The following is a 14,748-nucleotide window of genomic DNA, read 5'->3' as shown; positions in this document are numbered from 1 at the left end:
TTTGTTGTATTCCGCGGAATGCAGAACTCTTCTTGTAAAATATTTCTGGACTCGTTCAATTGTATTGATGTCAGAAATGTGGTGAGGGTTCCAGACAGGCGAGCTGTATTCAAGAATTGGTCTAGCAAATGTTTTATAAGCTCTGGCTAGTAGTATAGTGTTTTTGGAGAAGAAGCTATGCAAGATTAGGTTTACAACTCTTAAAGCCTTTTTTGCGATGTAGTTGCAGTGGGCTTTGGCACTTAGATCATTAATTGTGAGGCAAGAGCTTTGATGACATCATCATGGCTGCCATCTTGACTTTTTTTTTTTTGGACCCAGCCTTCCAGACAGGCCTGAGCAATGGCCATAAAAATCACCAGAGTTTATTTTGGAAGATGAGCTGTGTGGGTCTTCCATCTTCCCCATGGCCTTTCCAGAATCGGGGAGGTGTGGGGGGGGAACCATTTTGTTTAAATTCACCTTTGCTTCTGAATTCATGCAATGCATTGGGTACACATAGGCTAAAAAACCCCTCAAACGAAATACAAGAGACTAGATTTTTAACTGGTTGGGTGAAATGGATTCTGCAAACTGATACACAACCGGCCTGGAAGGGAGAGCGCGAGTTATGTAAAGGTCTTTGTTCTTGAGGACAGCAGCAACAGCAGGGAAGTGGATTCTCGTTTCCTGCAACTGGAGTCTAAGTGTTGCCTGCAGATCTTGGTGTTTTCATTTCTGTGTAATATTTCCTTCCGAGTGACAAGTTTGGTGGCTTTGTTTCTGGAAAAGTTTTCCCAACCTGGCGCCCTCCAGATGTGCAAGGCTGCATCTTCTACTCCCTGCCAGCAGGACTGTGAGGCGGGGGAGCCAAACCCACCTGGATAGAGCAGTCATAAAACACCCTCGGCTCAGATCAAAGGGGCATCTCTGTATTGTGCAGAACTAAGTTTGCTTCCAAGAGAAAAGAATTGAGGAGGGAGATGGATGGTGGAAGAACCAAAGGCAGAAAAATTTGGGGCAGGCAGGATTGATGCCTGCAGAGGAGAAATGCAGGTGTTTTCAGGACCTGCAAAGCCACTTGTATGGAAAACTTAAGAAGATCAGAAGTTGAAATGGATGGATGGATGGGTAGATGGATGGATAGATGGGTGAGTGGGTGGGTGGGTGGGTGGATAGATGGGTGGGTGGGTGAGTGGGTGGATGGGTAGGTGGATGGGTAAATGGATGGATGGATGGGTGGGTGGGTGGATTGATGGATGGGTGGGTGGGTGGGTGGGTGGATTGATGGATAGTTGTCAGGCCTACATCTTCTCTGTTGGCGCTTCCAAACAGTCACGTATTGAAGAGTGGCTGGACTTGAGTGTCACACTGAGCCATATATCAGCCAATGGCAGACTTTGTGAATGCTCAAACACGAAATTTTAAAGAAAATTTTGGATAACCAACGTTGGTGTAGGGTTTTCCTGCCTGGGCAGGGGGTTGGACTAGAAGGCCTCCAAGGTCCCTTCCAACTCTGTTGTTGTTATTATTGTTATATTATTATTATTATTATTATTATTATTATTATTATTATTATTATTATTATTATTATTATTATTACTTAGCTTGGTGTCTTGTGGGTTCCTGGTTTTAGTTTATGATTCAGTGTATTGGGCAAACCTTGAAAAACTGAATAAACATGAACATTTCGTCCCATTTCGTTGGTTCCAAAGTGAAGGGGCTGCTGAAGATTTTGCGTTCAAGACCCTTCTCTTCTCCTACGTAGGCCGTGGAACTCACACGTGAAGCTCCCCAGACTCTTTGTGGAGTAAACTTCATAACGCATCGCCTTAAGCTGCAAAGCGTGACCCACAAACCACAATAGCTGAGTTCACAGATTGCATGAAGCCCCAAACTAAACAGAACGCATTAATGAAGCCAGAGATCTGAGAGACTGGTGAAGGGGTTGGAGACTGATGATGGAGGGAAGAAAAGCAGAGATAAACATGGATAACTTTCACAGAAGGAGGTGCATAATTTATTTTCCAGTGAGTGTACCAAATGCTTCCCTGCCTCGGGGGAATTGAACAAAACCAAAATTTTGTAATGTTCCACAGTTAAAGGCTCCCCAGCGGTTGTTTTCATGTGATGAGTGTTAACAAGTAATTGTATTTTTCTTCTGGCTAAAGATGTCTAAGACGATCAGAAGGCTCCTTTCTCTAAGCCCGTCGCTTAACCAAGACTCTGGCAGGGAGACCCAGCCTGGCTGTCTCAGCTCCTCTGGGCTGGCCCCCTAAGAGTTGTCAGTTGTGCCTGTTTGGGAAGTCTCATTTTCCCTGAACTATTTCTCAGCCTTTCTGAGATTTTACACCCGGTAATATTTGAGGACATGAAGTAGGAGAAGAGAAGAGAATTAGAAGAGAAGAAAATTAGAAGAGAAGAGAAGAGAAGAGAAGAGAAGAGAAGATGGAATAGAGTAGAATAGAATAGAATAGAATAAGAATAGAATAGAATTAGAATAGAATATCGAATAGAATATCGAATAGAATAGAACAGAACAGAGTTGGAACGGACCTTGGAGGTCTTCTAGTCCAGGGATCCCCAACAAAGCTGGCTGAGGGACTCTGGGAGTGGAAGTCCACAAGTCTTAAAGGGACCAAGGTTGGAGACCCCTGTTCTAATCCAACCCTCTGATTAAGCCAAGGATCACCTGAATCATGGTAGCCTTGGAGCCTGGTGAAGCAAAAGGTATCTGGCTGAGGAACTCTGGGAGTTGAAGTCCACAAGTCTTAAAGTTGCCAAGGTTGGAGATTCCTGCTCTAAAAAGACACAGGGACTATATTTTGGCATTGCACCATGATAAGGTAGGTGAAGTTGGCAGGTGTTCTTGGTGGGCAGAGAGAAACGCTTTTAATCCAGATTATGAATCAATGGGGTTTCCCCTTCGCTGTCTTATTTACTATTCTTTGTATAGAGGGTATGTAAGGGGTGCGGTGCTTGTTATCTGGAGAGCCCAGATTCAAGAGCCAAGCGCTTGATGGGATGAATTCCCGTTCCTCGCTCCCATTCTCACCCATCCAGCAGTCCAAAAGCATGCGAATGCGAGTAGATAAATAGGTATCACTTCAATGGGAAGGTAACAGCGTTCCATGGGCCTTGGAGTATAGTCATGCTAGCCACATGGTCACAGAAGTGTCTTTGGACAACATTGGCTTCCTTGGTTAGGAAACGGAGTTGAGCACCCTCCCCTAGAGTTGATACAGATGTTATTCCTCTTTGGGCTTTTATTTATTTATTTTATTTATTTGTCAAGAACGTATTAGGTAATATATATAAGCATGAATTGAATACATAAAATAGAGGAAACATAAGGACTGGGGTGGAAGGCACGCAGGTGCTCTTATGCATGCCCCTTACAGACCTCTTAGGAATGGGGTGAGGTCCACAGTAGACAGTCTAAGCTTAAAGTTTTGGGGGTTTGGGGAAGAATCCACAGAGTCAGGCAGTGCGTTCCAGGCATTGACCACTCTGTTGCTGAAGTTGTATTTTCTGCAATTGAGTTTGGAGCGGTTTACCTTAAGTTTGTATCTCTTGTGTGCTCGTGTATTGTTGTGGTTGAAGATGAAGTAGTCATTGACAGGTAGGATATTGTAGCAGATCATTTTATGTACTACGCTTAGGTAAGACCGAAGGCTTCTGATCTTAATGCCTCATGAATATATGTCTGTGTACCCAGCCCATTCTTCAACAAGTGTGAAGTCTTTGCAGGTTCTGGTGAACCAGAAACAGATTAAGAGAGTTGGAAGGGACCCTGTAGGTCACTTAGTCCAACCCCCTGTCCAAGCAGACCATACACCATTTCTGACAGATGGCAGTCCAGTCTCTTCTTGAAAGCCTCCAGTGATGAAGCTCCCACAACTTATGAAGGCAACTTCTGTTCCATTGGTTGATTGTTCTCACTGTCAGAAAATTTCTCCTTATTTCCAGGTTGAATCTCTCCTTGTTCAATTTCCATCCCTTATTCCTTGTCTGGCCTTCAGGTGTCTTGGAAAATAGCTTGACCCCCTTCCTCCTCTCTGTGTTAGCCCCTCAACTATTAGAAGACCGCTATCCTGTTTCCCCTGGTCCTTCTCTTCACTAGACTCGCCCAGTTCCTGCAACCGTTCTTCATAGGTTTTAGTCTCCAGTCCCCTCATCATCCTGGTTGCTCTTCTCTGCACTCTTTCTAGGCACAACTGGAGTGAGGCACGACTGGACAGGTGAAAACTTTTTAGACAACTTAGAACTACAGACTTCAGTCTGACCTAAGCATAGTACATAAAATTATCTGCCACAATCTCCTACCTGTCAATGACTACTTCAGCTTCAACCACATCAATATAGGAGCAAAGAATAGATACAAACTTAAGGTAAACCGCTCCAATCTTGATTGCAGAAAATATGACTTCAGCAACAGAGTGGTCAATGCCTGGAATGCACCACCTGACTCTGTGGTTTCTTCCCCAAACCCCCAAAATTTTAACCTAGGACTGTCTACTGTTGACCTCACCCCATTCCTAAGAGGTCTGTAAGGGGCATGCATAAGAGCACCTGCGTGCCTACCATCCCTGTCCTAATATTCCTTTTTTACTTACTCTTTTCATGTATCCAAATTATGTTTATACTTTTACCTGTTATCTTATATATGATTGACAAATAAATAAATAAACAAATAAAAAAATAAATGATATGTAGAATGTACTGAAGAATTAGCTGGTCAAGAAGCCATTCTTGCTTCAGGAGGACCCCGTTTGAGGGAGTGGGTGTCTTTTAGGGAGTTTTCAGCAGGAATCCTTAAATAAGATCTGGTCTTATTTGTTGACATCTCCCAAACTTCTGGATCATTTGGAAATGCTCTATTTCTTGTATAAGAAGCATTTACTCAATCCTCTATTTCTGGTTTAAATGTGTTTTGATGTGTTTTGTCAATGGCTTTTTGAAGTCTGCTTGGTTCAGTTGGGTATTCAAAAGGAATAAAACAGCTTCTATTCTTGGAAGTTTGAAATGAATGCTTCTTTTGAGTTTTCTTGCAATCATTTTATTATCCTGTTACTTCATTCCCTTCCCCCCCTTGTCTCGTTTACTTCTTTAAAAAAAAAATATTGAGATCTCTTTCTCAGCTAGGCAATGAGGTTGGTCCATTCAGAGCTCTCCAAAAGAAATTGTGAAAAGGAAGCCATCCAAAACTGATGGCGGGGAGGGTGAGGAGAGAAACCCAGATGATCTTGGTTTAGCTATGTGTTCAACATGCATGAAAAAGGAAATCTGAGGAATTTTTTCTGCCTGGATTCTTCTGTATTGGTCATTTTGGAAAATAAGACCAAAAACAGTTGGAAAATGATAAAAGTCATTTTCTATGATCCTGGAAAGAAGGTAGTCTGGGCACTGAATTGCAGAATCCTAGAATTGAAAGCAGCCATTTTAACCATCAAGGTCCATCTCTTGCCCCAGGCAAGAATCCAGATTCAAGTCTCTCCAGGAGGCGGTTGTCCGGCCTTTGCTTGGGCCCATCTAATAAAGAAGACTCCCTCACCTCTCTTGGTCAACTTGGTTTCATTGTTCAACTGCATTTATGATGATGAAGTTCAACCAGACACTTGTGGTCCGAGTGAGACAGTGATGAGGCTGAGAAAGAATATGGGCTCTGGAGGCTGGGGAAGGCCTGGATGAGGGCTCTGCGTCGGAGGCAGAGGTGGGGCCAGGGCCATCGGGGAGTGATATACGGATTCCGGAGCCTCCAGAGACTGACAGTAGTGAGGCAGAGGAATAGGAGGAGCCTGTTCCTAATACACGCATGAGAAGAGCTGCCAAAAGGCAAGAGCAGCTCAAGCAAAGAGGACAACTCGGGAGTAGGGCCAAGAGATGATTGGCCCCTCCCATAAGGAATTAAATGACCAGCAACGGCGTTTGAGCTCTTTGCCGGAAAACAACGTTGATAGCTTTGTCTTGTTGCATTTGTTTTGTATCGGCGTCTTCTGAACTTTTGCCAAGAAAAGCCTTGGGCAGTTTGCCTAATTGGACCAAGGTTGGTAATAGGACTGAGGAATTGTGTTTGGAGGAATTTGCTTTAATTTAGTTGGACTACCCTGAGAATGAATTAATTCTCAGCTGTTCTAATAAAGTTTGTTTGTTTTTACACTGACTGAGTTTCCTATTACCTACTTGGGCCTGGGTCACAACAAATTCTGTGGAACAGTGGAAGCACATTAGCTACTGCTCAAAATAACCCCGTCAATTTCCCAAAAGCGATTTCAGTGCAAATGTCAGTTAATGAGCTCTGGATGTCGTGGGCCTCAGGGCTGGGATTCCGTTTTTTCTTGTCTTCTTCCTCGCGCAGGAAATACGTTTCACTTTAATTTATTCATAGTATTTACAGACCACTTCGCAGACCCAGAAAGAAAGAAAAAAGTAAAAACATAGTGCTTTGCAAAAGCAGCCATGACAGTCAAAATAGTTCCGTCAATAAAACCATCGGTTTCATTTAAAGGGCGAGGAAGGCAGCTGAGGGAAAGGCCAACACAGCCATCAAAAGCCAGGAAAAGATAAATCAAGTCCTTCAAAATGCAACATTAGCTTATGCAAACTCTCAATTCCCAGATCATTTTGAAAAAGTTTAATCCCTTTAGCCGTGGCAATCTTTTTTTTTTTCCTCCAACTTTTTTTTTTCCCCGGGTGAAAATCTTTGGGTTTTTCGAGTTCTTCGCTCAATCTGCACACGGTATCCAAAAGGGAAAATCTCTTCCTCCAAATGATTCCCCCCACCCACCCCCGTTTTTCTTTGCTGGCATGCGACCTGGAGGTGGGGGGGTTGTAGCATTTTTTTCTGTGCCAGGCTTTGTGTGGGAAGATCTCCTGGAAAAAAGAGCTGTAATTTTAGATGTTTGGATCCTTGTTCCAAGCGGAGGGGTGGAAAAAAAAAAACCTTCGAGATGTAGTTATGTGGCGAATTTAAGAAGTGGTGTGTAACTCAAAAACCACCCAGAATGCAAATCTTTCATCTGGGGAGACCAGGCTCAGCCCCCCCCACCCCCAGTTCATTCACAGCCCCTCCGGTTGGTGGGTCTGGTGCAGGCTGAGTCCTTCCCTCCTGCTTCCTGCCTCTTGCTAGAAGCCATGGAAAATCAAGCTTTCGTAGCGCTGTGCTTCTCGCTTTTAGCTGCATCTCTGCAAAGGAAGCAGAATGTGGGAACTTTTTCAGGCAGTCTAGTAGCTCAGTGAGATCTCAAAGGAAAGGCAGCCACTGGGGTTGGTCAAAACAAAGTCCAAATGGTAACTTCTGTTTCATCGTCGCCCCTGCCATCTCGGCTTCTTTGGAGCGTTCCCTGGAGACATCTCATTCCCAAGCTATTTCCAAAGAAGGAATAAAGAAGTGTTTATTACTAAAATCAATGGTGGGATTCAGCCAGTTAGCACCTATTCGGGAGAACCAGTTGTTAACTTTCTAAGCAGTTCGGAGAACTGGTTGTTGGAAAAAATCTCCCCCCCCCAACTTTACAGGGCTAATCCTGTAAGGAAGGCAGGAAGGAAACATTCTGGTGGTATTTCTAGCCTCATCTTTATTGCCCTCTTACAGAAACTGCCTCTCTGGTTAACCCTTGTAACAGCTAAGACAAAGCGCCCATCGGCATGAGATGACGTTGAGTTGGCCACGCCAACACGGTCACATGACCGCCGAACCACGCCTACCCAGCTGGTCATTAGGGCAGAGAACTGGTTGTTAAATTATTTGAATCCCACCACTGACTACAATGCACATATTCATCAACCTAATGTGATTTATTAAAAAAAAAAAAGATATAAAGGATACAAAATTGCAAAAAAAGAAGTTTTTATTTGAAGAAATTGGCACCTGAATACACAAAACCTTTAGGGCAAACTTTTGCAAAAATGAAGCTTGTTTATTATGGAAAAAATGAGTATAAAATTAGAAATTGGGAGAAGCTTAAATTGCCCTGTTCTCACCCATTTGCAAATGTGGTTTATCATTCTTGCTTGATATTTTTTTTTTTTTTTGTTTACATTTATACCCCGCCCTTCTCCGAAGACTCAGGGCGGCTTACAGTGTATAAGGCAATGTATATGACTCAAAATAATTTGCTATCTGTCTTTTTTCTACGATCTGTATTAGAATAGAATAGAATAGAATAGAATAGAATAGAATAGAATAGAATAGAATAGATGGAAGGGACTTTGGAGGTCTTCTAGTCCAACCCTTCCTCAAGCAGGAGATCGTACACCATCCCAGTCAAATGGCTGTCCAGTCTCTTCTTAAAAGCCTCCAGTGGCAGAGCGCCCACAACTTCTGGTGGCAAGCTGTTCCACTGGTTAATTGTTCTCACTGTTTGGAAGTTTCTCCTTAATTCCAAATTGCTTCTGTCCTTGATTAGACCTGATTATGTTGCACACATCACAATGTCTTTGCCGTCAAAAAACTATTTTTTTAATTTTTTAAATTTTTTTTGCATGTGATGAACTTCAGAGCTTAATTTCCCTGCAGAGATCTTTCAAACTCAATTTGGAGAAGCAGAGCTTTATATGCCAAGAATATTCAATGGATGAGTCAGAAAACAAGAAATCTGGCTACATTAACTCATGTTATTAGGTTAAAAGAAGAAAGACAATTGAGAATGGTGACCTATTTGGATTATTGGAAGGCGAAACAATCTATCGTTTCTAAACACCCAGTTTTTCCCTACATATCATAGTGAATTATCTTGAGTTTTATGCTGAATAATCACGTTTATAAAGAAATGCTTTTGAACAAGAAAAGGCTTGTTGGGTTCTTCTATAATTGGCAGGGTTGGTTCTGTGGCATCAAATGCAGTTTGGAATAACCTCTTCCGATGGCATTTCAAAACATCTAAAGATGAACGGTGTGAATGCAGCAGAAAGAGAGACCTGGGATCTCTCTTTTTTTGCTGAAAAGACCAGGCAGTTGTTTGTCTGGAATGGAATAAAGTCTCCTGCTTTGGGCATCGGGCTGGATTAGAAGACCTCTGAGATCCCTTCCAGCCTTAGGATTCTATGAAAAGCAGCTTACCAAGGAGACCCACTTGGGGTGCCAGCATTTTCATACAATTACTTTTGAGTCTTTTTCTGTTGTCAGAATTCACCCTGGACTCTAAGAGCAGGGGTCTCCAACCTTGGTCCCTTTAAGACTTGTGGACTTCAACTCCCAGAGTTCCTCAGCCAGCTTTGCTGGCTGAGGGGCTCTGGGAGTTGAAGTCCACAAGTCTTAAAGGGACCAAGGTTGGAGACCCCTGTCTTACAGCGTCCCAGGGTGATGTGATTAGCTTTTGCAACCTTCCCAGCTGGCTCCTGACAAGCAAAGTCTATGGGAAAAATTGAATTCAATTAAAAACTGTGATTCCCTTAACAGCCGTGGCAAAAAAAATAAATAAATAAAAGGTTATAAAATTGGGTGTTGCTCACGTAACAACTGCCAAACAACAGAGGCTTTTAAAAAGACAACATAAAATTACTGAAGTCAATATTCTCTTGACATGCTCTTTTTTCCCCAGATCAGGAAGTGTCCTACACCACTGGAGTGAAATCTATTACTTTGTGGAACATCTGGCTCACAAATTTATAAGGTAAGAAATTATAGCCGGCTGACGGCATAAGATGTGGGTTGCCCCAAAGTCATAGCAGTCATGATACTCATGTTGGCTAGAAGAGAATCAAGTAGATATTCTTTTCAGAATCAACAGTAGAATCCTTCAAGTTTTGGGGTCCCGTAATCTCTTAGGATTTGAAATAGACACCTAACATTAGAACCATCGTTAAAAAGGCACAGCAAAGAATGTTCTTCCTGCATTGACACAGAAAGTTCAGACTGCCCCAGGAGCTGCTGATCCAGTTCTACAGAGGAATGATTGTCATCTGCACCTCCATAACTGTCTGCTTTGGTTCTGCAACCCAACAAGACAGACACGGACTTCAGAGGATCATTAGAACTGCAGAAAAAACAATGGCTACCAACCTACCTTCCATTGAGGACCTGTATACTGCACGAATCAAAAAGAGGGCTGTGAAAATATCTACAGACCCCTCACATCCTGGACATAAACTGTTTCAACTCCTACCCTCTAAATGACGCTACAGAGCACTGCACACCAGAACAACTAGACACAAGAACAGTTTTTTCCCTGAATGCCATCATTCTGCTTATCAACTAATTCCCACAGTATTTTTTTATGTCTAAGTATATTTAACCATCTTGTATGGATGTAATATTACTGCTATTATCCTCCTCATCTTCTATACTACTTTCCTCTTATTGGTATCATATTATGATTACTATTACTCTGTTGCTTTGAATGTATACTGAGAGCTTCTGCACCCAGAGACAAATTCATTGGGTATCTAATCAAATTTGGATAAATAAAGAATATTCTATTCTATTCTATTCTATTCTATTCTTATTCCAATTATTTTCAATTCAGTTCTATTCTTCTTATTCCAATTATTTCCTATTCTATTCAATTTGATTAATTCCTATTCTATTCTATTCTATTCTATTCTATTTCCAATTATTTCCTATTCAATTCAAGTTGATTAATTCCTATTCTATTCTATTCTATTCTATTCTATTCTATTCTATTCTATTCTATTCTATTCTATTCTATTCTATTCTTCTTATTCCAATTATTTCCTATTCTATTCTATTCATTCTATTCCATTCCATTCTAGTCTAGTCTAATTTTTTCCCCTTGCCTTGACTCAAGTTTGCCCTCTTAAAACCTGGTTGTTCCTTTGATTCTCAGCGACATTGTAGCTGAAGGAAATTTATGGAGCAATTTCAAAATAATTGAGAAAAACACCAAGTTTGTTTTGCTTTTGTTGTTGTTGTTGCCTTGAACTGGATTTCCTCTTAACTGAAGAAAGGGAACACAAGTTTCAAAGAATTCCAAACAGTTTGTCTCCCTGTGTGTTTTCGAGACCACAAATTCCAGGAACTTATCAGAACCTGATTAATTGTTTTCAGGGAGGGCTAGTTTTCCTTGAGGAAGAAAATTGCCACATTCTGAGCCTTTAGGTCTGGTTCTAAACCTAGTAATCAATGAAATATACTTTAACTGAGTTGTCACGAAAGGATCTATGATAGGAAAGTTGTCATTTGGTGAGCAGTGGAGAATTATCCAAGATTTGTTCAAGGTTGCCAACTTCTTTTCTAAATCTCCTTAATTTGTCTTTTTTTTGGGGGGGAGCGGGGTTGAAATGGAATAAAAGCCCTTATTACAAGTACTGTAAATAAATCCCCTGGCTCTGCTCAGAGAGGAGCATCCAAAAAATGATCCTGAGATTAATTTATATTTGTAGAAGAGGCGTGCCTTCGGAATGATGTAAGCAATGGATCTCTTTCTACCAGCAGCGCCAAAAATTATATACAATCTGCAGAGGCAGCCACGCATGGAATGAACACAAAAAGAGACGAGGTTTCATTGCAACGGTCAAATCTTGACTTTTCTGACTACCTCTTGTGAACAGCCAGGCACTTCACACATTCATCTGGGGAGAGGAAGGAAGGAAGGAAGGAAAGGGGGGGGAGGAAGGAAGGAAAGAGGAAGGAAGGAAGGAAGGAAGGAAGGAAGGAAGGAAGGAAGGAAGGAAGGAAGGAAGGAAGAGAAAGGAAGGACGGAAGGAAGGAAGGAAGGAAGGAGAGAGAAGAGAAGAGAAGAGAAGAGAAAGAAAGGGAGGGAGGAAGGAAGGAAGGAAGGAGAGAGAGAGAAGAGAAGAGAAGAGAAGAGAAAGAAGGGAAGGAAGGGAGGAAGGAAGGGGAAAGGGGGCAGACAGGGAAGGAGGGAAGGAAGGGAAGGAGGGAGAGAGAAAGAAGGAAGGAAAGAAAGAAAGAAAGAAAGAAAGAAAGAAAGGAAGGAAGGAGAGAAGAGAAAGGAAGGAAGAGAAAGGAAGGAAGGAGGAGGAGGGAGGAAAGAGGAAGGAAGGAAGAGGAGAGAGGGGCAGGGAGAGAGAGAAGGGAAGGAGGGAGGGAGGGAGAAAGAAGAAAGGAAGGAAGGAAGGAGAGAAGAGAAAAGAAAAGGAAGGAAGGAAGAAAAGGAGGGAAAGAGGAAGGAGGGAGGGAGGGAAGAAGAAAAGAAGGAAGGGGGAGACGGGGCAGACGGAGAGAGGGAGGGAATGAAGGGAAGGAGGAAGGGAGAAAGAAGGAGGAAGGAAAGAAAGAAAGAGGAAGGAAGGAAGGAAAGAGGAGAGAAGAGAAGAATGAAGGGGAGAGAGGAGGCAGGAGGGAGGGAGGAATGAAGGGAAGGAGGAGGAGGGAGAAGAAGGAAGGAAAGAAAGAAAGAGGAAGGAAGGAAGGAAAGAGGAGAGAAGAGAAGAATGAAGGGGAGAGAGGAGGCAGGGAGGGAGGGAGGGAGGGAAGGGAAGGAGGGAGGGAGAAAGAAGGAAAGGAAGAAGGAAGGAAGGAAGGAAAGAGGAGAGAAGAGAAAGGAAGGAAAGGAAGGCAGGAAGAAAGGGAGGGAGGGAGGAAAGAAAGAAGGAAAGAAGGAAGGTCCTCATTTTGCTGTCTTTCTTTCTTCAGCCCCCAGTTGAGAATGTCCTTCATTGTCTTCTCCAATCAAGGCTCAACCCTCATGGACCTGACAGAAGACAGGTGAGAACGAGGGGGGGGGGTGTTACCTGTCCTAGGACCCGCCATCCTAGATGTTACTCCGTCCACAAATGTTGATGTTACACACTGGGGTAGCAAGCATGACCAACGTATTAAATAGACTTGGGGGTCTTCGTCTCTTAAGGATCACCTCTTCCAACCCCCAAAATGATCCCTGGGACATATCTGGAGGGTGTGGAGGGAGGGAGGGAGGGAGGGGGCGTCGGGCTTTTTCAGCCAAATGTTGAAAGGAGCTTATTATGGGGCCAAGGTTGCTGCTGTTGTTTTTTTTTAAGTTGTACAATTCTCCTGTTTCACCTAGAGAGGAATTTCGATTTATCAGTGACTGAGTTTGTGTTCAGCCAAAACAGTATTTGGCTATTTTTAAGAACAGCAACAACTACTAGCCTGTTGTAGAATCCAGGAGACCTGGAGTCTGAGCTCTGCTCCCGTATCTTGGAAAAGATTTTTTTTAAAAAAAGGTTCAAAGCTAAATTTTATTTATTATTTTTTATTTTATTTTGTCATAACAGTATACACAAACATCGTCATAAATAAAACAACACATCATGAAAGAAAAAAATATATATATAAGTAAAAGTATGTAACAACTGTATTAATTTGATATAATGAAAGGGAACAATAGGACAGGAACGGTAGGCACGTTTGTGCTCTTATGCACGCCCCTTATAGCCCTCTTAGGAATGGGGTGAGGTCAATGGTAGACAGTTTTGGGTTGAAGATTTTGGGATTTTGAATAGAGACCACAGAGTCAGGTAATGAGTTCCAAGCATTAACAACTCTGCTACTGAAATCATATTTTCTGCAATCAAGTTTGAAGCGGTTGACATTAAGTTTGAATCTATTGTTTGCACTTGTATTATTGTAAATTGTATTATTGTAAATGCAAGAGAAGGGGGGGGAAACAGTAGGTGAAGGGTGTGTTTGTCTGTGTGTGTGTGTGTGTGTGTTTGCAGCTCTGTAACCTGGTTCGTGCCGTGCACTAAACCAGTGTTTCCCAACCATAGCACCTTTAAGATCTCTGGACTTCAACTCCCAGAATTCCCTAGCCCAGGGGTCTGCAAACTTGGCTCTTTTAAGACTTGTGGACTTCAACTCCCAGAGTTGAAGTCCACAATTCTTAAAAGAGCCAAGTTTGCAGACCCTGCCCTAGCCAGCATGCTGGCTGAGGAATTCTGGCTGTTGAAATCCACATATCTTAAAGTTGCCATGGTTGAGATAAAGGCAAAGTTGTGTTCTTAGCCAGGGGAACCAGCATTGTCTGAAGACAGTTTTGCGGTCATGTGGCCAGCATGACTATACACCGAGGTGCACAGAATGCTGTTACCTTCCACCAAAGTGGTACCTATTTATCTATTTGCAGTTGCATGCTTTTGAACTGCTAGGTGGGCAGGAGCTAGGGCAAGGGACAGGAACCCACCCCATCGCAAGGCGCTGGGTCTCAAACCTGGGGCTCTCAGCCTTCCAGCTGACAAGCTCAGCGTCTTTAACCTCTGAGCCATCACACCTCTTGGATTGATATACAGTAGTGTAATTTGCAGCTGGATGATGAATTCTGGGAGTTGAAGTTCATAAGGTCCTAAAGTTGCCAAGGTTGGAGACCCCTAGTTTAGAATCTACGACATCTGGGTTGTGACCAGAGCTGAATTTTGGTTGGCTTTTCAATGTATATATAGGAAGCATCCAGATCAGCGGTGGGTTTCAAAAATTTTTACTACCGGTTCTGTGGGTGTGGCTTGGTGGGTGTGGCATAGCTTGGTGGGCGTGGCTTGGTGGGCGTGGCAGGGGAAGGGTAGTGTAAAATCTCCATTCCCACCCCACTCCAGGGGAAGGATACTGTAAAATCCCCATTTCCTCCCTATCAGCTGGGACCTGGGTGGGAGAGAATAGATTGGGGCGGGGCCAGTCAGAATTTTTGCTACCGGTTCGCCGAACTACTCAAAATTTCTGCTTCCGGTTCTCCAGAACCGGTCAGAACCTGATGAAACCCACTTCTGATCCAGATCTTACTGCCCGGCTATTGTCTGTCTTTTGCTTCACCTGCTGGCAGGTGCAGATTCAGAGCTGTCCATGGGGAAGGGGCTCGAAAAAAGTCAAGATGGTAGCAGCAAGTTGAGGCC

General features: G+C 42.9%; 1 protein-coding gene across 5 annotated transcripts in view; it reads left to right on the top strand.

The window, feature by feature from the left end:
- ANTXR1 (ANTXR cell adhesion molecule 1) overlaps positions 1-14,748 on the top strand; it is a 150,330-nt gene that overhangs the window by 2,523 nt on the left and 133,059 nt on the right. For 4 of the 5 annotated variants that reach the window (XR_009156528.1, XM_058194967.1, XM_058194969.1 and 1 more), the window contains exons 2-3: positions 9,522-9,593; positions 12,539-12,610. Coding sequence is in view for 4 of the 5 variants with exons in the window: in XM_058194967.1 (XP_058050950.1) it covers positions 9,522-9,593; positions 12,539-12,610 (144 nt within the window). In the remaining variant the exon portion in view is untranslated. Of the gene's footprint in view, positions 1-2,638; positions 2,826-9,521; positions 9,594-12,538; positions 12,611-14,748 lie in introns of those variants that run through there. The other variant, XM_058194966.1, reaches the window with a different exon arrangement.

This window comes from Ahaetulla prasina, chromosome 9, assembly GCF_028640845.1.
Source record: "Ahaetulla prasina isolate Xishuangbanna chromosome 9, ASM2864084v1, whole genome shotgun sequence".
NCBI lineage: Eukaryota > Metazoa > Chordata > Lepidosauria > Squamata > Colubridae > Ahaetulla > Ahaetulla prasina.
The sequence above is the reverse complement of the archived record's forward strand: the minus strand, read 5'-3'. Positions and strand labels throughout refer to the sequence as shown.